Source organism: Penicillium chrysogenum, assembly GCF_028827035.1.
Source record: "Penicillium chrysogenum strain IBT 35668 chromosome Unknown utg000002l_segment0_segment0, whole genome shotgun sequence".
In the NCBI taxonomy this organism is placed as follows: domain Eukaryota; kingdom Fungi; phylum Ascomycota; class Eurotiomycetes; order Eurotiales; family Aspergillaceae; genus Penicillium; species Penicillium chrysogenum.
The window spans coordinates 4,236,838-4,262,187 of NW_026622750.1; the positions used below are offsets into that span (position 1 = coordinate 4,236,838).

Consider the following 25,350-nt stretch of genomic DNA (forward strand, 5'->3'; position numbering starts at 1 on the left):
ACCTCAACGGGAAGAATTCACGTTTCAAGGTTCTATGCGGTGAAGCTCGCAATTGAATGTTCACACCCTGTTATTGGCCCGCTCTTTTGAGTTATATACTTTACCTAGGGTATGGTGTGTGGTATGAAGCGATGGGACAAGGTCTGGTGTATAGGCTATGGCTTTAGCAGTAACGGGCTGCCGTATCCTCGGGTCCACTCTGGTGCGATGTCGATGGTTCACTGTCATGCATTAGCTTGTGGATCGGGATGTTAGTCCATGACTTGCACGTTCTGTTGGCAAAGACTAGGAATGAAGAGACGACAAAGAGCTATGGTCCTGGCGCTCGTGCGATTGTCCTCGGTTCTAGATCGCCTCGACTTCAGGATCAGTAGAACTCCAGACATGTCAGGCTAAGATTCACATACCTGCGACGCGGATATTCGCGCTTTTGCCTTGGGAATACGCACGGAGGCTGTACAGTAGATCAGCTCAGTCGACTGTGGCAGAGAGACATCTTCGCATAGATGTTTGGACCAGCCAGCCTAAGTCTTGTCCCTTTGATCGGCTGACTGGTTGGCAAAGTGGATCTTCTGAGAACAATATCTTCCCACCGGCACTGTATGGCGTGCTGGTCCACGTCATACTCTTCTGTATAAATGTTAGTACAGTGCATGTTTCAGTACTGGGTCAAAGGGGGAGAACTTACCAAGTGCCTCAGACCCAAGGCCTACTCGACTTTGCGTAGTCAAGTGATAGAATCGTAGAGTAAGTTTCTGGGGCTAAAGGAAGTATTTATAGCCTTCTCGGCTCGTCCTGTCGCGTAAGTGCTCTGCTTTGTAGGAAGAGTTGAGGAATACCTCTCTTGTTTGAGGCCTTCTGAAACCCGAGTCTTCTTCTTACGCAATTATGTCCAGCGACACTCGCTTTTACCTTTAGATCCTCAGCGGGAGGGACTAGTAAGAGTGGTGCTGGGAAAAGGGATGCTTAGTCGGCTAAGAAACGTTGCCTGACTATTGAATCCACGGTCCTTTTAAACTGAGGCTTGTGGGAGATATTAAATCCGCAATGACAGAGCTCATATTTCGTGTTGTGATCAACCTCATCTGTGAGCGACTCAACGTTGAATCACCGAAAAGCGCCTACAATTTCATCCCTAGAAATCATAGAATTTTTACACTAGCCTCGCTTTAGTGTTGTGTTGGTTGTGTTGGGCTGCTGTGTGGGTCTCAGACGTCCGTCTAGACTGCAGAATGCGAGGTCATGGTAGAATGGTGCTCACCCGTCACCCCGTTGAAGCTTGGCTAAACGTTGTCAACACTCAAGTTTTGAAGTTGACAAGGATATATTTCTTTCTTTTCCGAACTTATTTTCGGTGATCGTAAGTTCTGAAATACTGTTCACTGAGTTTCTGAGGCTTTCAACGAAAGTGGCAGAGATGTCTGATTGAAATATATCTCTCCTCAATGAGCGTTTTTATCTGGCCCTTAAAATAGTGAGGCTTTATTAGTTTCTCCACCAACCCATTGATCACTGCCCCTTCTATCAGATTCACTGCTAACCACCTACTAAAACTAAAAACAAATTACCTCAAAAGCTGTCTGCGTTGATTGGCCAACCTAACTCGGTGATCGTAAAACCCAGTGCATAGTTACCTGCGTCTGCATATTCTATAAGAGACACTAAGCATGATGGAGTCAGTACTGCTCAGACCTTGACTTTCTCCTGCGGGCAAGATGGATTCCCCAAACAGCTCGCCAGGCCAGGAAAAACAAGGAGAACAGCAACCCAGTGAATTGCCAATCCTTAATGATAAGGACCGTAATCTGGAACCTTCTGATTATGTCCCTCCATTGGTAAGCGAAACCCTTCTGCTTCAAATGCTTTGGCTGACCATCGTAGACTTCCCCTTCGCAACACGAAGAACTAACAAGACATACTTTGGTGACCGAGCCATTTCAACCCATCTTGAAGGCGCTAGCAGACCGCGAACGCGACGATCCCAAGTTCGCCTTTCCAGCAGCTCGTCTTGGGCGGCTCTATCGACGAATATGGGGGTCGTGCGTTTCCAAGCACATCGATGTCCAGGAGCTAGACCAGAGCAATCAGGACTTGAAGGAGGCTGGTACGTACCTGAGAAAAGAGAGGGACGGTCTTCAGCTTCACCACGAGAAGCAGCTAGCTCGACTGCACTTTTTCGGAAAGGCATTGGAATCATCCCGGGAACGACTGATTAGCCTACTCGATGACTGGAACTACCCCTCCAGTCCCAATTTGACAGGGCTGACGGACGTTGCAAGAGAAGAGTAAGGAGCTGCCTATTCCGGGTTTCCCTGTCCTATATTGGCGACATAGAAATACTACAAGCGGCGAAGCAGTGCAGGGAAAATTACCGCCTGGACAACAGCTATGTCATTTCCGATAGTCTATAGTAACAACGCATAAAATACCCATTGGCCCATTACCAACGTTTTCACCGCAATGTGTCTGCGAATAACCCCGCTTGGCCAGGGTAAATCACCTGTAATCACCGGATATATTATGGACAAAGAATCGTGGGTCCAGGGATAGCGTCGGGGGCAGCGCAGCCAGCGGAGAATGTGTCGAGGAGCTCGAATATGGTAGAGATTCCGTACGAGGCGAAAGGGACAGTCGGAAGCTAGTGCCTGTTGCACGGACAGTATGCCAGGTGATTGTGTCTAGTAGCTGTCTGCGTATCAGATAGAGATTTCCCAGGGCCATTTCAACCCGCGGCAGGAAGAACAGATCCTCTCCTATAGTCTCACCAGATACCCGGTCAAATTGCACAAATAGGGTTGTGATATGAGGCTGGTGCAGATCAGGAAGCAAGCCGCACCACCGGAATTAGCTCCGAAATGTCTATACAGACAACTAGTTAAGTTGATTTACAATCAACTTGGCTCCGTGTTGTATATATAACCTCATCTTTCCCTTTAGAATAAAATAAAATTGATACCTCTGAACTACAACACAATAAAAAGTCGAGTACAAGATACAGAAGGGACAGGCGGTTCGAAATATTACATAGAGGCATAGGAAAGCAGGGAAGCATACATATAAGGGACAAACAGTGGTAGCGATAGGGGAAAAGAGCAGTATGGGTCAAGGGAAAGGAACAGCGGAACGATATACTAGGATAAACCTTGTAAAGCAGGTGGGAAGAGAGACCACAAGAGAGCGGGAAGGCAGCATGCGAGTCATACCAAAAAATAACGTTATATGGAAAACAATCAATGAGCGCGTGAACCCGCACGAAAGGTTGGCTGTGTGCTTCGCAGCGATCTTAGCAGCGTCAAGTTAGCGTCGTGGAGGCGCAGGGTTGCAAACCCTTCCACTTCGTTCCTTCGTTTCAGGGCAATCGTCCATGCATCCATACGGTAACTGAATCGAAAGCTACTGCACTCTGTTTATTTTTCGAGTCAAGAGAAGAGAGTATCTAGCAACATGATAAAGAGATGGGTTGTAGACATAAATTCTTCGGCATGAGCAAGTGAAGCCCGGAATCCATTTCCATGTACGTATACTAGCTAACTACAGCACAGTCATCATGTTGAGTCGCCTGAGCGATCACACCCACGGTGACAGCACCTGTTTGTTTTTATTTTTCCTTTTGGGCCAGGTGCACCAAACAGAAGCTCATGGGTCGGGTTTTTCAAGGTCTATCTGTACATGTCGCTAAAAATGTGAATCGCTTGGGGGTATCTTAAACGTAGCCAATCAGCATCCTCTCGATATTTACACGCCTCTCCTCCTCCAGCCGTATCTTTTCTTCTCCGATGCCCCGTGGTTCAGGAAACGGGTTGGCCTTAGCAAGAATAAAGGACAAACCACGATGTCTTCCTCCCAATGCAACTGCTATTAGCAATAGTTTGCTAAATATGTGCCACGCACCACAAAACGAATAGCTTTGGCCGGGATAACCAAAACTCACACCGACACAGCTGTATGCAGACACAGCTTCAAAGATAATCCTAAAGGTAGAAAAGGCCAAAGGTTCAGTTTTGAAGTGATCCGATTCAGTAATAGCAATGAGAAGAATGGCGAGGGAGAGCCACCAGACATCATGGCTGAATTGTGAGCGAAATTGTTGGTACACAAAACCAAGATGAGGAAAAGTTGAGAGGCTCGAGCGGTAGGATTCTTTTCGAGGCGGGTCTGTGAAGCAGTTCTTTGCGATGTTTGTGCTGCTGCTACATGTCAGAATCGAATTTCAAACAGTGATACTGGGGGCTGCTATACCTGATGGTGGCTGAGACGGGGAAAGCAGAAAGATACTAGAACCCGGCATGTTTAGCTACTCTTACAATTTCTGAGCAAAAAAGTGAGTTCCCACCATCATAAAGACTAAATCTCGCTTAGTAAATTGCCTAGTCAAAGCACGATTTTCATTTTTGAATAAAGAAGCACATACCGTATAGAATAAGCAATCCCTGTGGCAATCGATCAAATGCCACAACAGAGAAGCCGCCGCCACGCACAGCTCCATTCTGTGTCAGCTTTACTCCATGATGAATGACCAGAAAGAAATACCTAAAGCCTGGAAAAGTCCATCCAGGACCCGGAACTTGATCGGAAGAGAGCCAATCTCTTCGTTATGGACGGCAGAAACCTCAAAAGCACCCCACATGATGGCATTTAGGACAAATATCGTGCCCAGTACAAACCACGTATGCCAAGCAGGGTACAGGTAAGCGCAGACGTTTTGGGATTGTGTGAGGGCAAAATCGAAAGATCGTCGCCACAACTGCCAAGTGGGTTTATTTGGCAACATTTTTCTCAACGCCCAGATGAGGAATCTTAATAAGCAGGGAAAAAGTGTGTTTCCAGCAAGGATAAGAAAGCCGCAGGCAAGAAGTGGAAAGGCCCTGTAGGTCGTGTCAACGAAACCCTTGGCAAATAGTTTTCTGCATGGGACGAATCACGCACTCCTTCTGATAAGGGCCCATATTAGTATCAATGAGGGACATGCCATTGTTGCAAAGCGCAGATGTTGCAAGAAAAGCTCCTGCCCAAAAAGGGGAGGCTTCATCCTCCCGTGGAATGTCTGGCCGGACGAGCTTTGACCAGAGGCCGATGCCCACGACACCGAGAATGAGGAAGCCAATGTAATAGAATATGATAAGCACTGCCGTCAAAAAAGAGCCCTGTACTCTACCTCGCCTGGCTCTTCGCAGTTGATTGAGTCTCTGTAGGAGAGGTGATTGGCTGCTCGCTGCACCATGCCCTTTAGCCAGAAACTCAGGCTTGAGTTATGTGCCTTCCGATTGCCGACATCTTTCTTGTCAGCAATGATAGAAGTGACTTTCCGGTTTTGGTTGGGATGTCTCGGGTCTGTGACAACGATAAAGCCATAGCCGTTGTATGATCCTGCAGGCTCACTAGGAGATAAAACATCTGATTGAACTTCTCTCACTATAGCCTTGTCTATAACTTTGACAGACAGAGCACCCTCTTTGTCACATGCCATTTGTTTTTCCTCAGCTTGCAAGGTGGGTATTTCTGGCACTGTTTGCTTCTTTTCCTTCGACGAGTGATCTTTCAGAGCAGAACGGAACTTCCAGACACGAAACAGAGAGATGGTTGCGAAGATAGGAAAAGCATGTCCGAGTATAAGAAGGGAAAACAGGGTCCCCTGCTGTAAAGGGTTTAGCGTAGACAGGTCCATCTTGAAAGAAGTTAGCCGTCATATCCAGATGCCCACTATCGGTAGCGGAGGGCATACCACGCTCAGTCCAGTCCCCGTCATAGCGCTGAAACACATGAACAAAGCGTCAGAATAGCGGAGACCATGAATGTGAGACGAAGCCGTGTAGAATATGATACTGCCGATGGCAGATGTAAGAATAAAGTAGGCATAGTGTAGTGTGAGTGGACTGGATTCCAAGAGATCAGCCATGATCGGCAAACTGAAGTGGGAGTCGTCGTAAGCATTACCTGAGTTCTGGGCTGGGGTACCCCAAAGCATATAAGGATTATCGAATTGTACGGCCCAGCAGCCGAACATGGTTGCGCCCCATTGTTTATATTACGTGAAGCTCCCTTCCATAATAGAATGTAACCTTATTATTGACTCGTCATAACCAGGGCCTTAGCTACTTTCACCGGGCACCATTCATTTCTGGACCCCGGTGGAGCAAAAGAAAAAAAAAAAAAAAAAAAAAAGGAAAGGCAAGGCTTAGCAGGTTGTAAGGTACGGCACGCTGCATTCTGCGGATGCAAGGCTCCAATTTGTGGGACCGAGCTACTTGGGACTTCCCTAATTTCATTGGCTTTGGGCATTTCACCCTGAGAAAATGGCCAGGTTGCGGCCGTCGCAGGATTGGTGAAAACAAAACAAAAAGGATCAGGTAGTTGTCGCAGTACAGAAGGTTATTATGAGGAAGGTCGAGCTTTTAATAAATTCAATTGCCACATGAATGGAGTCGCCAGGACATCATCCACTCGTACTGTCACATGGCTGATCAAGGCGAATTTAATAATCTTATTAAAAGGATCTTAAAATCAGATAATTTAATTACGGGAGGAAAAGATATTCAGCGTTGGAGGTTGCATTTACACATGAATGTTAATGTGGTCCAGTCTCACAGTCTCACTCCTATCGCCATTAACTTCATTGAATAGTGCTGTGATATGAGACTGGTGCAGATGGAAGCAAGCCGCACCATCGGAATTAGCACCGAAATGTCTATACAGACAACCAAGTTGATTTACAATCAACTTGGCTCCGTGTTGTATATATAACCTCATATTTGCCTCTAGAATAAAATTAATTCATACCTCTGAACTACAACAAATAACTGCCACATGCCCAAGTGAGACTTCTCTCATGTCATAATACCCATCTTTATCAGACCAGAACATTGTTGCAAGCCAGCAATGCTGACTAACGTAATCGGAAAGCGAGTGGCCACTGTAAGCGAGTGGCCACCCTCCCCCCATGTATAGTTTTTAAATGCATTTATCTCAACCAAAACGCCATTAAATTAAATAAACTAAAATCATCATCTATCTGGGCATGTCTCTCTTCTATGGCCTGGCTTTCTACATATTCCACATGCTCGTCCGGCCTGGGGAGGCGGTTTTAAACCTTCCGAAACCTGCTCACGATAGTTGTTGATACGCGCAACTTGGGCCTCAAATGGCTCTGAACGTAGCTCACGAACCTCCTGAACTGAGAGATCCCCTTCGTGGACTATCGTCCTTGTAGATCGAGTTCGCTTTTGCTTTTTCTTCTCGTTTTCAGCGCGTAAATCGCTCACTTCTTTCTCTAGTAATGCGGCGGATTGCATTGTGATCTGGCAGGCTTTTAAAACCTGGTTGATAGCGGAATTAAGCGGGCTCGGGGGGCTTCTTGATCTTGTACGAAGCAATGCTTTGATAGAGGAAGCTTGCTTTTCCAATTGCATATAGTTCGAAGGCGTTTTTGGATCCCAATCACTACCCCGGCTGGGAGGGGGGGTAGGGGTAGCAAGCCGGATATTAAGCTTCGAAATCACTCTCTCCGGTGCAAAAGGTATTAAACCAGCAGATCGAAAGCTGTTTTTGATAGTCTCTGATTTAAAAGCTTCAATTCGTGCGAGAGGATATGCTTCGAGGAAATCAAGTTTATCGATATGATTGATTCCGTTCCGTATTTTCATTTCAACCATCCGGCCGTACGAGCGTTTTAGCACCGCAAAACAGCCGATATCGAGAGGCTGTAAAAGATGAGAGGAGTGCGGAGGCATACAGATTGGTATGATTTTATTTTCTTCACAGATTTCATCGAATCTCGGGGTTAAATGACTTCCGTGGCCGTCAAGTATTAAAAGCCGATACCCCCCCTTCGTACGTAAAGAAGTGGTAGGAATAAAGAGCTTTTCAAGCCAGCGAAGTCCAATTTCATCAGAGGTCTATCCATTAGGACTAACCTCAAATCGCCAGTCCTCCGGGAGGCCGTCGAACCAAGATTCAATAAAGACTTTGCCTTTAAAAATCACACACGGGGGGAGGGCCCAGCCAGCAGCATTCGTACACTCGATAACAGTCACCCATTCTCGATTTCCAGGCTGTAAAAGTGCTCGCCGACCGTAGTATTCACTCCTCGTTATCACCTTCGCCGTAGCGGTTAACCCCATCGCGAAACCAGTCTCGTCAAAGTTATAAACGTCATCGGGGTCAATCCCAAATTGAAGGATAGTTTTTTGAACAAGATTAAACCACTCTGTGATAATCTTCGGGTCTTCGCACTTCGCACGTTCGTAATTATAGCGTCTCGAGAACCGGGAGGAAAGGAGAGGGTGCCGGTTTACAAAATTGTAAACCCATTTATCGCTAACCGAAAGAACCGGGGTGGTTCCACGCTTTTCGAGGAGAAGATTCGCCATTTCTCGTACAGTAGAGGGCCGGGGTGCTGATCCGCGAGCATCCATAGATAGAATCCATTTTTCAAGAGATTCCTCCTCAATTTGTGTCAATTTATGTGAGTTGGCGCGAGAAATCGCGCGGTGTTATACACCACTAAGCCGGTGGCGGAGAGTTGTACGCGGGACTTTGTAAGTGCGAGTAGCGAGAGCAACAGATGTAATATCTCCATTTTTAAAAGCCTGGATAGCTAATAAGATCCTACCCTCTTGCTCTGTTGAATTTGCAGAGGATTGGGAGCGAATTGGTGGCATAGTGGGTGGTTGAATTAACTAAGTGCTAGTTCATGGACGCGTTTTTGGAGGTGGTGGCCACTCGCTTACAGTGGCCACTCGCTTTCCGATTACGTTAACTACATTGAGACAGCCTTGAATACAAGGTGTACACCTTTGGTAATGACAGTGCCTTTCTCATACAAAGAGGCCGAGGTGCGGTTGAAATCTCTTTGAGACTTAAGAACTGGCCAAGTCACTAAGACCTCCGTAGTGCTTCAGACCAACATTATCCAGATTAAGTCACTTCGGGCATTTCCTGGAAGATCGGGACAAAATTACCGGATAGAGTGTTATATCAGCACAACCGCTTGGCGCATTCCGTAAATACGCGGTGGCTAATATGAAGCTCGAAATAATTGTCATGTAGGAAATTGAGGAAATGTACCAGTTTGTTTACCAGTCCATCATATGGCCGTACATTAGTCAAGGGGCTACCCATTGAGCTATCAGAGCAGCGATCCCTTCCTGGCGGCATTGTGTCCAATTAAGTAATTCAAGACTAAGTTCTGAATGCTTCAAAAATTGGAATTGTTCCTTCACAATCTATACGACAAACGAAGTTGATTGTAAATTAACTTAGACCTCACATTGTACATATAAGCTCCTGAACCCCCTCGGAAATAAGCACAATCAATCATTCCCCTGAATTACATCAGGTTATGAGCCTGGAAGCAAAATCTCGGATGCCATCTCTATTCATCTGAGAATCGCCTCATCTATCTTGATTATATCTACACCCCGCTTTCGCAATCATCACCATGTCTGCTCTGGTCCATGACTCACCCGACCGAGCTGTCACGGCCATTGAGCCTCTGACGGGAAGCGATAGCTTCGCGACCTGGAAACGTCTCATGACTTCCTACCTGAAAGAGAGGCAGGTCTGGGATGTGGTGTCGGGCGACCTTCAGCATCCTGACTGCTTATTTAAGTACGCCAAACCTATTACGGCGGATATCCACCCCTTGGTGGAACCGCACCTTGTCGGGGTGGTGAGGCAGCGAGCCATTGAAGCGCGCCTCGAAGTAGAGGTCCAGGCGTTCGAGCGCCACCGTGAATGGTCGTGCCGCGAAGCCGAGGGCTACAACACGATCTTCCGGTACCTGGCCCCCCACATCAGCATTCGTGTCGCGGAACTGGAGACGTCTCGCGACCTCTGGAATGTGCTTGAAGAACGGTACCGGCGAATGGAACTCGCCACGTTCTGCGAGCTGTTTGCCCAGCTTCGCGAAACCACTGGCGAGCGCTGCGGCAGTGCGCGCGAATTCGTTGACCGTGTACGGTTGCTGGTACATCGATTGAATGCCATCGCGCCCGGGTCGATCGGCGATCGAGCACACATCGCGATCTTGCTGACGCAGATCGGACCAGAATATGTCCTGATTGTAGACGCCATTCAGAATGACAAGGATCCAGTGAATCCGACCACGATCGGAAACCGTTTGTCTAATGCCGAACAGACGGTCCGGAGAAAAGAGTCTCCAACGCCCTTGCATACAGCATCTGGCCCGTCCATCAATACGGTGCAGCAGACTGCCAAGAAATGCAACTATTGCAAGAAGCGCGGCCATGTGGTCGCGCAGTGCTGGAAGAAACAGCGAGAAGCACAGCCGTCCAGGGACCATGCCCTGAAGGCTGAACGGAGTGTTTCCGGCTCACCAAGAAATAATTTGCAAAATATACCATTAAGCCAGAGAGAAGATCGGCAGGGCCCGTCGACTTCCAAGAGACCGAGGATCAATATCGTGAGGGCGAGGTTGACGACCCTTTATACCCACGCACCGCAACCCCGGTGGATCCTGGACACGGCGGGTCGATCCAGTGGAAGCCGGAGGGATTGGTACGGTGAAGCTCGCGCTCCGGGGGAAGTTCAATCAGCCCCTGGTGTTGAAGAATGCGTACTTCGCGCCACGCGTCGGGATTAACCTGATCAGCGTGCCGAAGTTGTTGCGGGACCGTTAATCCATGGTGGCGCACGCGCAGAACGTCTTCGTGCAAAGCCGAGGACGGACCGTGGGGACCGCCTACCATGCGGAGGAGGATACGTTCATCCTGCGGTGCCATGTGAGCAAAATATCCCGAGAGCGAGTCCAACTGGCGAGGTGCCGGCGACTCGTGGCCATGACTCCCTGGAACCGCAGGCGGTGGCTATGGACGTGTTGTAGTTCAGAGGTATGAATTGATTGTTATCATTATATAGGGAAACATGAGCCTATATATACAACGAGAAGGTCAAGTTGATTTCCAATCAACTTGATTCTTCGTATAGATAACTCGGGATTAATTCCGATGGCGCGGCTTGATTCCTGATCTGCACCAGCCTCATATCACAACATTCCCCCTCAGGATCGCTTTGCTGGCAGGGCGATACTGGAAAAGCGCAGAGCAGTCAGGCCTCGGTAAAACCACTTAAAAAACCTTCGTGGGGAAATAGAGTGGAAAGAGCGCCTGCGCTGTCACGCACGTTGCCTTGGAGTCTCCGAGGCGTTGATTCCTAAGAGTCTACAAAACTTGGCAAAGGCTGTAGGCCCCAATGGCTTGGTGAGACCGTCTGCGGCTTGTTCCTCAGTCGGAACATATTGAAGCCCAATTTCGCCTGTACTCAGCACGGCTCGCTGATAGTGAAACTTCACATTAAAGTGCTTCGTCCGTTTATGGAATTCGGGATTGCGAGATAGCGCAATGGCGGACTGGTTGTCGGCCATGATGTTGGTGACCGGGGACCGATACAGTTGCGTTTCGGCCAGAAATGTGCGAAGCCACTGCAGATGCAGAATGGCATTGTACTGTCCAATGTACTCGGCATGGGTTGTAGATGTGGCTACTTCCCCCTGTCTCTTGGATGACCAGGAAACCGGCGCACCCGCAAGTTGGAATACGTAGCCGGACGTCGAGTAGGCTCCATCAGTGACGACAGAGCCGCCGAAGTCGGCATCCGTGTATCCAATCAATTGACCACTGCGGTATGTAATGCGATGGGATTGCGTAGATTTGACATAGCGAAGCAATCTCTGCAGGGCGACTGGTGGTGCGATTGTGGCTGAGACGTGCAGCGACTCAACGTGCCCAGCGCAAACGCGATATCCGGTCGCGTTCCGACCATCAGGTACATCAATGAACCGATGGCGGTTGCGAATCGTGCTTTTGCTTCCTCGTCTGGAGGTTCTTCGTCTGGACGGCGATTCAAGGCTTGCTTGGGATCCATCGGCGTATTCTTCGTCTGACAGGTTTCCATGCCAAAGTCGGAGAGAACCTTTTGAATATACTGGTGTTGGTGGATGGACACAGATCCATCGGCTTGGAAGTCAAACTGAATGCCCAGGAACGAACGTGGGATACCGAGATCATTCAGTTGGAACTCTGTTTCCAATGCTCGTTGCACTTGGGCTATCTCATGTGAGTCTGCTGCAGCAACGAGAAAGTCATCGACGTAGACACAGATCACGCAATTGGATTTGTAGAACACGCAGTTGTCCGATTGTGCCATGTTGAAGCCATGAGCGACTAGCACGCGGTGGACGCATTGGTACCAAATCCGCGGGGCCTGCTTGAGACCATACAAAGAGCAGCGAAGCCGGCATACATAGCCTGGCTCTTCGAAGCCTTCGGGCAACTCCATGTAGATGGACGAGTCTACGTCACCGTGTAAGAATGCAGTGACAGCATCGAATTGGTGGATCTTCCACCCGCGCAACACGGCGCTGGCGATGATGCAGCGGACCGAGTCCATTCGTGACACCGCAGCAAATGTTTCGTGATAGTCGATGCCATGCTTCTGCCGGTAGCCTTTGATGACCAGTCGCGCTTTGCGCATTCCGTTGGCTTTGGTCCTGAAGACCCATTTGCAGCCAATCACATGATTTCCGATGGGTACGTCCGTTCGCAGAACCTTTTCCCATGTCCCGTGCTCGAGAAGGAACGCATATTCTTTCTGGATAGCCGCCCACCATTCCAATTGGTTCGGGCCCGAAACGGCCTCGTGAAAAGTCGACGGATTGACTGTGCTCGCAGATGCAGCTCTTAGTGTGCCTGCGGTGTATACCTTCCCAAGTGATTCCAGCAGGCGCCGTGAGGATCTTCTTCTGCGGCCATAGATGGAATAGCCGAGACCCTGTGTGGACTCTGCTTCCTGTTTGATTGGATTGACCGGTGGAAGTGCTTCTTCCACACGCTGAGATGGCGTCATCGGTCGTTCAGCCGAGTCTGGAGGCGATGCAGGCGGCCCAGGTGATGCGCTAGATGGAGATGGCACCGGTAGTGGAAAAACACGTGATGGAGGAGCGTTGTCCGGGAGGTCGTTGCCTGTTTCCCCCTCGATGAGTGGCGCCACTGGGGTCCTCTCATCGAACTCGACATCACGGGAAAAGACGGTCTTTCCGGAATGGACCTCATACAGCTTGTACTCGTTCGGTTCACAATACCCTAGCAATCGGCACTCGGATGTTCATGTTTGCAATCACGCATCATGCCCCCAAAACGATCCCAAAAAGCTCAAAAATTAGGATCTAGTTTCTGTCGATCGCCACACACCTCGCAAGATTGTAACGCTACTATCACATTCTGCTGGTACCCTGGGTCGCAGGCAGAGAATGATTCCATGGATTCCGTAATTTATAACCATTAATTCGCTCCCGCAGGCTCAAAGGGGCAGCGGATCAACGAGATTTGGACTTGTAGCCCGAGAATAAACCAGAATGATCTGTTAGGGCCCGACACAGACCGCGTGAGACCAGCACAAGCTTCCGTACCGGCCTAAAAGAACGGGGTCGTCATCCTGGAGGTAGGACTATGTGCATCGTGTCTAGGCTTTGACAGAACCCACAAAACCCAGGACCCAACCCAACCCAACCCACAAATGGGCTGGGTCTTGGGCCCAATTTCATAACCCACAATGGGTCGTGGGTTGGGTTTCTCAGCCCACAAAACCCATTGGGGCCCCAATTGGGTCGGCAAACGATGCAAACATGAAAAATTCAAAATTACTAAAATTACACTATGTTTGGAGTATGAAATCATACCTAAATAAAGGTAAATCTAGCTTTTATTATAAGTTTTATACCAGAACTAGAGTTAAATATTAGTTTGTGTATTAAAGTCTTCGAAATAAGTAGATTTTAGGGTTGAGAATAAATTACGTGGTCTACACAAACAGTGGTGTTACTTCCCTGTCCGCGAATATATATCTTCCATAAACAAACTATATTTCTGCCCAACTTCCAAACAAAAGTTTATTTTTTATTTTTTATTAAACATATAAGTTTAATGAACCTTTCTTTCGCTATTTTCAATATTTAAATTATATCAAAACCATTAAAATGAGTGTATTGAAGATTACGAGTGCACTATTTTATGACTGCCGGGACCTGAAGACTATGCAAAGTTGGGTTTTTGAGTGGCCCCAATGGGGCCCCACGATGGGTCGTGGGTTGGGTCGTGGGTCGAAGGTCAGAACCCAGGACCCATATGGGTTGGGTCCTGGGTCGGGATCTTCGACCCATTCATGGGTTGTGTCAAAGACTAATTATGTGTGGCGGTGTTGAGAAATTGACGAACCGCTCATTTCTGTGGGCGTTTAGCCCGATTCAACGCGTTTGAGGTTTCATATTCGCAGGGGACATGAAACGGATGCCCTTTAAGAAATGATACTGTGGAAATTGGGTTGGGCTCCAACATGCTGAAATGTGTTGACCATTGCAACCAACGAATTCGTTAAACGTTGAGCAAATGGGATATCAACAGTTATAACGGGTAAATTTTGGTGGTATTGCTTTCAATCGTTTTATACGCATGTCAACCACGAAGGAAGTTCCCGGTGAACGATTTCACGTTTAGTAAAATCATTGAACAAAATTTTTGAATTAAACTATTACCGCTGGGCGAAACTAGCGGGCAGTTGGCCACTTTAGTAGTAAGTGAAGGATGGTGTTTAACAGTTTTTATTGGCCTTTCATTCTCTTGTACAATAATGGCACATTAACGATCCTAACATCTTCCGGATCCGCGGGCCGAAATGGTGCGTGCCGATCTTGGCGTGGCATATGATTTAATCCGTCCATTCCTGGGAACACAAGTATGGGGTAAGTCATACGTTTGGTCAGGTGGAGTCGATCATAAGGACCACCTTGATTAATGTTGAAAACAGACCGGGAATGGCGCCAGAAGTAAAAGTAAATGGTCATTCTCTGGTTGCACCGATAGCGAATTCTCCGAGTCCCAAGTGTCTCAGTTTCGAGTCGAACTTTTGGACCACATCCTCGGGTTTCGCTTGTTCGGGGTTTATTCTGGAAGCTCCTGTATCGGAAACCAAGGATAATCTCTTGGCAATGCTGTCAGCTTCAAGTCATGTGTTGGTAGCATTATTAAGGGTCTGCCGGCACTGGCTCCGATCATTCTTTACGCCATACATGCATCCAGACACGATCAATGAAAATAAGTGAAATTCTGGCTATCTACTCTGATCGGCGACTTGAGCGCGTGTGGGATTTCAGCGAGCTTGAGCAGATATTAGAGTTTCGGGATGTCCAAAATCATAGGTGACGATGCCGGCAAGCTGTGGTTACGGCATAGGGCATTCATTAGCTGCGACCACCACCGATTAGCTGACTGATCCTCACTATTGCGTTTCCATTTGTGAACTAAACGTGGATTGGTCCAAACTTTCCTTGATATTGTAATCCGGAGTATCTAATTGCGAGGCCATGTACTGTAAGACCCTAAGTAGAACCCTTCTTTTGCTTATACTCTTGTGCAAGGCCACCAGTCTTGGTCCAAACGGCCCAAAGCCTCCACTGCAGCAAGCTGGTTTGTTTTGCTCTAGGCCAGAGCTGGGGGAAGTATCCATCCTACGTATATAAAATTTGACAATGATTCATGACACCCCCGAATAACGCTTCTCCGAAACCTCAAATCTTCTAAATCTCCCCACCGATCGCAAAGTATAGGAATATACCATAAAGCACAAGGGTTGCCTGCACAGCAACTAGGCCAATCGCCTTGATAAAACTAAATGGCACTAACCAGTCCTTGTCCGGCCGTTGACGGGCAGCTGGGTATAGGTACCAGGGAGACGTCACACACATCCAGACACCTACCCAAAGGAAGCATATCAACCTCTGCCAGAAGGGGACTGGCTGGACTGGTTGTATATCGACCTTATCCTGTCCTGCCAGTCGGTGCCAGATTACCTCGACTCCATCCTCGATTATGATAGCAAGGGGAAAAGAGCAGAAGAACTTCACAGCGCCAGATTCTGATGGTGGAATCCCCTGGGTAGCATTACAGACCAGGTGAAATACACCAGACATGAAGAAAGTGAAGGAGATGTTGGCGTAGCGTTCCAATATTGAGGGACGGGGAAGCCGGAGGACATCTCTCGTGATATAGTTGCTCACCGAGGTAAACGGCCACCGCAAGGATTGATGCCAGAACTTGCTACGGTAACGTTAATGGATGAAAATGAGAAAGGTGTCTGAACCTTGCGAAGCGTGTGAGCCTACTTACCCCCAGAAGCCACGGACGCTATACGCTTCCGACATTCTACCGAAGGCCGGGCGACACGACTCTGGAGAAGCAATGCCGAAGATCACCGAAATCAGGAAATAAGCCCGGGAAAGGATGTCTAGACAGACACGGGTAGAAACAAGCCAGGAAACGATCCCAACAGAGATGCGCCCCACCCACACTGTTCGAATGTTGCGTCAAAATACCTGTACTCTAAGCCAGGGCCAAAGAGATGAGTCCTGTCCTCATGTGTAGTGTTTTTCATCCCCATCTCGATCAAGTCAATCAGAAGGTACTGCCATATGATAATAGCAATTTCGCGTAGGATATACCGCTTCCGGCTGAGAGTTTGCCCCGTACTATTTTGTTGGAGGTAGGCTGCATGGTAGGGTACATTCCTGGCCTCCCAGGTAGTGCCAACCCCTCGGAAGTTGAGAAAAAACGCCCAGGTACGAAAAAGACGAGAACGTAGGCATGCAGACTCTCGGTATAATTTTACCCCTATCAGGCCCGTATCGTCTAATTTTGTGACCAGGAGTAAGTTGAGACATTGCAGAGCAGCAACAGTTGCTTGACCCATTACCATGCCTCTGAGGTATTGACTGGTAGTCAGGGACGGCACTAGAAGGGAGAAATGATACAGAATGTAAAGAACACATGGTGCCCAGGCCCACCGAACAAACGATGATTTCCGAAGGATTATAATAAAGAGCGCAGACGGCAGGGTAAACGCTAGATAAACCGCCGAGCGTAGGTAATGTTAGACCACGATGGTTCTTGCGAAAGCATTTTTGGGGTTATCGTTGCTGTGACAAATATAACTCTCAGTAAGAGTGTTGGAAGAACATGAGCTATATATGGCCAACACAAACACTGAAGCATTGCGCGGTTGTACTTGCCGCTACGAACAGTCCATGTGATGCAAGGGATGTGGCTGCATGCCCGCCAAAGAATCTGGCCCCATGACCAAGCAGGGGATGTGGATACTTTCAAAGAGCCTACAGGCCTTTATTTGTTTGTCCTACTTCCGAACAACAGAATAATTGTGACTAAGCACTCACCTACACCCTTTCCCGGTGTAGGTAAGCCCACACCTATTAACAAACCCATACCTGTTAACAAAAAAATCAACATTTCAATTTTAAACCTATTTTTTACCACCAAAACCATGCCGAATTCCTCCGAAAAAGAAGAGATTCTTCTCTCAAATGCCCTCGAATCCTATAAATCAGGCCAATTTACTAGTATTCAGGCCGCAGCCTCTCACTTTGGCGTCTCAAAGTGGAAGCTTCGAAACCGAAAGGACGGTAGAACAAATGGAAAAGGCCGTGCAGCCACTAAAAAGGTCCTAAATTCCTCACAAGAGGCCTCTCTTATTTGCTGGATTGAGCACCTTAATTCAGTATATACACCGCCAACTGCTATCGATATTGAGGGTGCTGCGAATCGTCTTTTACAACATTGTGGTTCCGACCGGCAGGTTGGCAAAATGTACGGCTATCAATTCATTCAACGCCTACCACCCCATATTACTCTACGCACACAAAAACCAATGGAAAAAGCAAGGATTGAAGCTGAATTACACAGTGATTTAGTTCATTGGTACCAGGTTTTTGGCCAGTTTCTTAAAAAGAATAAAATCCAGGCCCATGAACTATACAACTGGGATGAGACTGGCTTTCAGCTTGGTATTGGAACTAAGGAAAATGTTGCTTCTACCCGTAAATATGAGACTATTTCGACCGGTGGAATAGGCCAGAATATTACCGGCATTGAATGCATCTCTGCCGATGGCTGGGTTATGCATCCATGGTTTTTAATGCGTGGTTCCGAACAAATGGAAGATTGGTTCGATGGCGATAATGATCCTACCAACTGTAGGGTTATTAAACCAACTGCTAAAGGCTGGACGGATGATAAAACTGCTATTCAATGGCTATTGGATTTCCATTATGCCACTAAAAAGCGAGTCGCTAAAGGCAGACCTAGGATTTTGGTTATGGATAATCATGGGTCTCATGGAACCCCGGAATTCGAACATATTTGCCAAAGCTTCAACATTATACCTTGGTGGTTTATACCAAAGTTAACACATCGATGCCAGCCTCTTGATGGCAAGCCATTCTCAGTTCTTAAACAAAAATTCCGAAAAAAGAACAATGAGATTGTACGATGGGGTGGAGATGTTGATGATAAACGACATTTTCTTCGAATGATCAAAACAGTTCGCAAAGACACCTTTAAAGCACAGACTATTAAATCATCATTTCGAGATACAGGTCTTTGGCCTTATGATTTACATATTGTTTGTGATCAAATTGATCCTGGCTGGGAAGATGAACCAGTCCTTGAGATATATGGTCATACGCCGTCACCAGACCGTGAATTTCCTAGTTCGGCAACGAATTCGCCGCCTAATTCAGATCAAAGATTCTCAAAGGTTGAGAATAAGGTTCAATTGATACTCGAGAACGATGAACCAGACCTTCCAAAGCTTCAAAAGCATATAGACCGTGCAATTCGTGGTGGTAAGCAGGCTATCCAAGACCTAGCACTTGCAAAACAAACGATAAAAAGGATGCAAAGCCACAAAATTCCTAAATTCCTATCAAAAAGTCTAAGCGGATGGTAAAAGGTGCTACGAAGAGTCCATTATCATCAATTGCAGGCAATTCGAAGGTGTATCGGCGATGTACGAAGGAATCTAAATTGGATATTCGGCATGAGGCTGGGAACGCAAGGATTCGAGACTACTGGCATCGCGCGAATCAGGCTCTCAAAGAAAAAGAAGAGGCATCAGGGGATAGAGATTATCTTGATGTTAATAGCGAGCTATTTAGATATGTAGATCCAGATGGTATGGTGGCTGAAAAATAGGTTTAAAATTGAAATGTTGATTTTTTTGTTAACAGGTATGGGTTTGTTAATAGGTGTGGGCTCACCTACACCGGGAAAGGGTGTAGGTGAGTGCTTAGTCACAATTAGTATCCTCTTCATATTCATTTGCTACCTCTTGCAGCCCCTATTATTTTCTACCAATGAAGGTCAAACCCCCTTGCTTAACCCATTGTGATCGCTGTTGAATGGGGAGTAATCGTGTCAAGCCCACCACCACCTACCCGGTGTTGGTGGGCCCCAGGAATTAGCCATTTCCCATGAATTAGCCATTTTTCATTTTTCAACAATTTACTATTCTTTTTACACCACCCCACAATGTCGGATCAAAAGGAAAATATTGAGACAAGAACCCAGCAGGCCATAGCTGCCTACAACCAGAGCGATAAACCCAATTTAGCTAAATTGGCGCGGGAATTTGCGATTCCGCGTAGTCGACTACGTAGTCGCGTCGCCGGACACCAGCCTCATACGACGCGTATTATACCAATAAGGCATTAAATCTAGTGCAAGAAAAAGCATTGATATCCTGGATCCAAACTCTACGGCATTTATATACTTTAAATACACCAGAGCTCATTGAGCGCTCTTGCAAACCAGCTTTTAGAAGATGCTGGTTCCGATCGGCAGGTTGGCCATAACTGGGTATACCGCTTTATCAAGCGCCTCCCCCAGACGTCCCATTCATCAGCCTAAAACCAGCCGAGAAAGCTAGATTTGAGAGCGAGAACTATGGCCAGTTAAAGCTCTGGTTTAATGAGCTTAAAAAGCTTATAGACCAATACGAATTTCTACCAAACGAGATCTTCAATTGGAATGAAACCGGCTACCAAATCGGCCAAGGAAAGCGCCAAAAGGCCATTGCTCCTACCGGTGCATATGCAAATCCTACCGGTGGTAAAAACGAATCGATCACGGGTATTGAATGTATCGCTGCCGATGGTTGGGTGATGCTACCTTGGTTCCTACCTAAGGGTAGTAACCAGATGGAAGAGTGGTATGAGAATATCACTATTCCAGACTTTCGAATCAAGCCTACGGAAAATGGCTGGATTAACGATGAGACTGCTTTCGAATGGCTTTGTTCGTTTCATGAAGCTTCAAAAACCCGGGTTCAAAAAGGCCGTCCGAGGCTGCTTCTTATGGATAATCATGGTTCTCATACAACCATTGTATTTATCTCCTTTTGTAAGGAGAAATTCATTATCCCTTTTTTCTTTTTACCCCATACAACGCACCTCTGCCAGCCGCCCGACGGTGAAGCTTTTCAATGCTTAAAACACTACTTCCGTACGGCGAATAACGAGGTTATGATATGGGGTGGAAGCGTTGCTAGAAAGCGGGATTTTTTCAGAATGATCCACGATATTCGTGATAAAGCTTTTACACAGAGAATAATCCGAGCCTCATTTAGATCTAGGGGTATTTACCCTTTGATCCAGAGGCTATTCTTACTCCTTTACGCCAAACTGAATCTGAAAGTGCTCCTCTTCGCATTTTTACCCCCTCGCCCCCACCAGATATCTCGAGCTCAGTCACCAATTCGCCGCCAGATACTATCGCTCGGGTTAATAAGCTTAATACTAAGGTTATTAAGGATCTGGAATATCAAAATCAGCAAGTGAAACGGCATATCCAGCGCAGTATGGACGCAAATTCATATTTGTCCCAACAGCTCGATTTGGTGAAGGCATCTTTAAAGAAGTCTCAATTCCACAAACAGGCTAAAGATCAGCCGAGAAATAGTAAATCGATTCTTGGAGCACAGAAATCAGTCCTCTCTCCTATATGCGCAAATAGGAAGATCGAGAAAAGGCAGGAGGACGATTCTAAAAAGCGGCAGCGCCAACAGGCAAAACATGCAAAGGAATTGGAAGTTGAAGCACAGGCCCAAAAAGCAAGGGATTTAGCTGAGGCTGAACATGAAGCAAGAATGGTAGCTAGATATGGTAGTGGTCCAAATTGGTATATGGATAGTCGTGGTAGTTATATGTAAATAGTGATTTGAATGCAGTTTTCTATGAAGAATGGCTAATTCATGGGAAATGGCTAATTCCTGGGGCCCACCAACACCGGGTAGGTGGTGGTGGGCTTGGCACGATTAGGGGGAATAAACCCAGAAGAGTTCGTCCAGGGGCCCGATACTGTGAAAGAATTCGTGGAGTCGCATAAATCCCCATTGACAAAAATGGGCGGAACAGTGATGCGGAGGGAACACAGGACGGACTGGAATGCGCCTGCATCCAACTGTGAAGTCCCCGAGGCAGAATGGGGTTACGCAGACGCGCTGACTGATGATATCGTCGGCTTTGCAGACGAGCATGGCTTTCAGGTCAAGTATCTTGACTACGATCATGCTGAACATCCCAGTCCTCTCGTTGCTGATGCGTATCACCGATGGAAGGAGCAACTGCGCCGTCCGACGGATTCGATCCTCGTTGAGAGTTTCGTTGTAATGGAGCCGTGGTTGGCAATTAGTTACAATCTGACGCCATTCTGGACGGTCTTCCCTATTAAACCGTCACTAGAACGGCTGCAAGAGTATCTGGAGAAGTGCCACAGGTCGGGGAAGGCGTTTAGTGACGGGTTCATGTTCTTATTTTGCTCTAGGGTTGATGCTGTCGGGCTTGCAGGGATGGACGAATGGAAGAGGCTGCTGGGCAGTCACTTTGCATTCCACGATACGGGAAAGAAGCTTGACAGGGACAAGAAACTGTTCCCGGGAACAGAGGAAGATGCGTTCCCAAAAGACTTTGGCTTTCCTGCGCGTTACCAGCCTGAATTAGCGAGGGCGGTTGGCGAAGAAGCGCAATATGTAATGCCGCCCAGCTTAGCGCTTAGTGAGTTTGAACGCTATATGGCGGAGAATAGTGGCGGCTATAGGGTGCATTATAAGGCTTAGTTTGAATGCGAGCATATGGCTACTTGGCTAGTTATAGCTATAGCTATATATTCTTATTATATACCCGGACAAGTTACGTGAGACTGATAATTGAACACGTAAGATACAACTCTGTCGCGGGAGAATTGTAAACGCCCGTTTGGAGTGACAGGTCCAGCGGCCTTGCAATAAACAAGTGAGTTCAGCGTCCTCACCGTCCCGCTCTGATTGCAGTGTTCGCCAGAGTGGATGGTGTAGGTTGAACCTCCATTGGTTCAACTATGACCAGGCAATACGCTCAAGATCAGACCTACCAGGTGTAGAAGCATGTGATGAGGTGCGGCTCGAACATACAATTCGTTGGCTTAATTAAACATCGTGATGCGATAGACTCTGTTCCTTGCTTAGTCAAAGTCATCGCTTCAGGCGGCGATTGCAAGTCACTCGAACCTACTCTACAATAGAATGCCTACATCCTAGAGCGATCGCGAGAAGGAAAGTAGCTTTGCCACAAAGACAACCAAGTTATTGAGAGCTTTGGACGAGCATGCAATCAAGAATACCCGATCGGCTCTTTCTACATATGGGAGCCGTCACGACCTTGTGAGTAATCCCCCGTCAGTAACTACGAGTTATATTTCCAGCCAATCTAGGTAGATCAATATCCACCACTTCGATCAAAGCGACGGCCGTTGCTTTTTGTGAGGCGTAGTACCCGAGTTCATGCGATCTACCATGCTCTGCTGCTGAGAGAACACGGTTGAAGCCCGATCGGGGCCTAGCAAAGGCCATCTGAAACTAGACCTGGTAAAGACATCTCCACCATCATCGTCTAGGACGAATTTCCGCGGGGTGATATCCTCGCGGGGGTGCTCTAGTTCGCTTGTAGTCGCAGCAGGCATGCGCCTAAACCATTCTCCCGAAAGCAAACATGACATGAGCGCTGATTAGCGGTAGAAAGTTCAGTGTAGGATGTAGCAGGCAGTCCAAGATGTCCCACAGCCGGACGGCTCTTGGTGGTGTTGTTACGGACATCAAACCCACCTTCATGGTGAATCTGTTCGAACAGTGATATGCCAGATGTCGTCCAGAGCGCGGTGAGTCTGACACATATATAATTGATGCTCAAAGAACAGTCGACGTAGGGGACGTAGAGAATCCGCCAATTTCCCTGTCAAGAGCTGCTTGCGCGCGATATGTTAGAAGACGATATCAATGGACAAAGGATACACGCGGTCAGCTTGACTAACTTGCAGCTGCAGTGACATCCAGGGTAAATGTGTCATATTGCTTGGGCTCGGATAGAAAAAAGCGTGCTTAGGAATCAAATATACCGACCATCTGACCAACAGGAAACATGGCAGTTGTGCGTTCGCCAGTCTATGCGCACTTGACCATGATTTCACCAGAGCCCTACGGCAAAGGTACTCTTAACAACTCGCCACTTGCCACAGATAGCAGTGACTTTCCTCGCAAATTACGCCCACACGCTTTCGAAGTTCCCAGCAAAGAAGTGACTTATCGGACTGGCCAAAACTACACGATGAAATTTCAGGGGGAGCGCAACCCACGGCGGTGGGTCCTGCCAGGTGAGCCTCACTAGTGATCGCGAACCTACAAAGAATTCGGAGTGGAAGGTCATCAATTCCTATGAAGGGGGTTGCGCTGCAAATGTACCAGGCAACATAGGTGGTGGCTCTGCCTCGGACAATTCTCTTCAACTCCAGTTCACGATCCCCGAGGGCATTGATTCCGGTAAATACACTTTGGCTTGGACTTGGTTCAACCTCGTGGCAATCGTGAGATGTATACGAACTGTGCACCCATCACCGTAGTTGATGGCCCATTGCTAAGCCCCCCCGAGAACGTGTGGAACCAGTCGCTTGCTTCTCCTGCTATGTTCGTCGCCAACATAAATGGTTGCATGACCAGAGAGGGAGTGGACATTCGTTTTCCTCGACCAGGTGGAATTGTTGAATACAATGGCGACGATGAGAATCGTGCGAGAGAGGACGAGCCAGCATGCATCGGAAATCCTACGTTTGGTCCATCTTCAGCCACTGATACAACCACTATAGCCGAAAGCGATGCCCGTCGTAATGATATTTACCCAGAGCCGCTCTGGGGCGGTTGTCAGGCTCCGTAAACTGATAGGGTTTACGGGCAAAGAGCTCCTGCAACGTTGAGGTATTCAGACCCTAGAGCTTTCCTATGGTTGAAACCGCGTTGAATAAATCCGACAGACGTAACGCGCATTTACTGTCTCAACAAATCGTCTTGTGCACCCCAGCGCGGCTTTTTAAGCGACAGCCGATTGCGATGAGCTTGAATGCGACGTGGCATGGCTGGTGACTGCATTGCAGAGAGTTGTAAGTGATCTAGTTGTGAAGCCGATATAATCATTGTGCAAACTGATCGTCACGTCTCAAGCGCACTTTGGGATTCCCATGAACAGGTACGCTACGACAACTCGTCCAAGATCAATCCTTGCTGACTCGGATCGTACAAAAGGAGAACACCCTCATTTCTGTCACTCGAGTCGAATGCCACGCGAACACATGTCTTGTCTGCTCGAGCTCCCCTATGCAAATACGATCGCATGCTCTCTGTCCCTTCCACATGACTACTATCGACGAGGAGTCACCAGAAGGTTCGTATTGCGTACCTCGGCCTCTTTCTCCCTATTGATTCTGTGTATCAGGTCATTGTCCGATTTGTCTACATGATACAACTGAACTCCGATCAGCCTATACCACTACCCGAATATTACCTGTGGCTAAGCATGCAACCTTTCAAATACCTTCAAGTGGCGTAGGCTGCTGGTATCGAATGCGTGGTCCTCGTTGTCTTCGGATGACATTTGGTGTCTTTCCAGGCCTGGAAATCCAAAAGACGCAGGAACGCTGATGTTCTGTCTTGCTTCCTGGCAGATGAGCGTACCTCCGCGGACAATCAGGCTGTTAGCACAAGTCCACCTGCAAGGAGAAGGAGACGCAAAGTCTTCTCATTCTTAGCCTACAATTTGACATTGGTCATCTCAGGTACAAACCGAGAGGGTAAGACCGGGGCACAGGCAAGCCAATGAGAGCTCACTACCCAATAATCGTCTCGGGCATACAGGAAGCTGCATCATGAGGGCTGTCAAATGTGTTGTGGTGTACCCGGTTTGTTCTTATGCACGCATTTTCTATTCAAGCCGAAGCACTATCTGCAAAGACCATTTACCCTGGATGTCACTGCAGCTGCAGGTTAGTCAAGTTGACCGTGTATCCTTTATCCGTTCATATCGTCTCCTAACATATCACGCACTTGTCAGGAAATCCGGATTCCCTACATCCCCTATTTCGACGGTTTTTTTGAGAATACATCATATATTCGTCGAGCCCACCGCGCCGCGGA

The 25,350-nt window shown here is 47.6% G+C and overlaps 4 protein-coding genes across 4 annotated transcripts; 2 read left to right on the forward strand and 2 right to left on the reverse strand.

The window, feature by feature from the left end:
* Positions 1-3,703: 3,703 nt before the first annotated feature.
* Positions 3,704-5,896, reverse strand: N7489_004905 (uncharacterized protein; the record flags this gene model as incomplete). Its single annotated transcript, XM_056710657.1, has 8 exons — positions 3,704-3,852; positions 3,892-4,187; positions 4,240-4,274; positions 4,334-4,344; positions 4,412-4,480; positions 4,531-4,744; positions 5,156-5,665; positions 5,723-5,896. The coding sequence occupies 8 exons, from the start codon at positions 5,894-5,896 to the stop codon at positions 3,704-3,706; spliced, it is 1,458 nt and encodes a 485-aa protein (XP_056569078.1).
* Positions 5,897-15,586: 9,690 nt separating this feature from the next.
* pyr8 (acetyltransferase pyr8) lies at positions 15,587-16,905 on the reverse strand (the record flags this gene model as incomplete). The annotated part of the gene is given in 4 exon segments (XM_056710658.1): positions 15,587-16,106; positions 16,176-16,293; positions 16,304-16,356; positions 16,382-16,905. Coding segments are annotated over 4 exon segments (1,215 nt in total), but the record flags the coding sequence as incomplete, so codon positions are not given.
* A 2,483-nt stretch (positions 16,906-19,388) lies between these two features.
* N7489_004907 (uncharacterized protein) lies at positions 19,389-21,066 on the forward strand (the record flags this gene model as incomplete). The annotated part of the gene is made up of 4 exons (XM_056710659.1): positions 19,389-19,548; positions 19,578-19,700; positions 19,734-20,377; positions 20,647-21,066. 4 exons carry the CDS (start codon positions 19,389-19,391, stop codon positions 21,064-21,066), a joined length of 1,347 nt encoding a protein of 448 aa, XP_056569080.1.
* A 31-nt stretch (positions 21,067-21,097) lies between these two features.
* Positions 21,098-21,972, forward strand: N7489_004908 (uncharacterized protein; the record flags this gene model as incomplete). Its single annotated transcript, XM_056710660.1, has 2 exons — positions 21,098-21,146; positions 21,176-21,972. 2 exons carry the CDS (start codon positions 21,098-21,100, stop codon positions 21,970-21,972), a joined length of 846 nt encoding a protein of 281 aa, XP_056569081.1.
* Between the last annotated feature and the right edge of the window lie 3,378 nt (positions 21,973-25,350).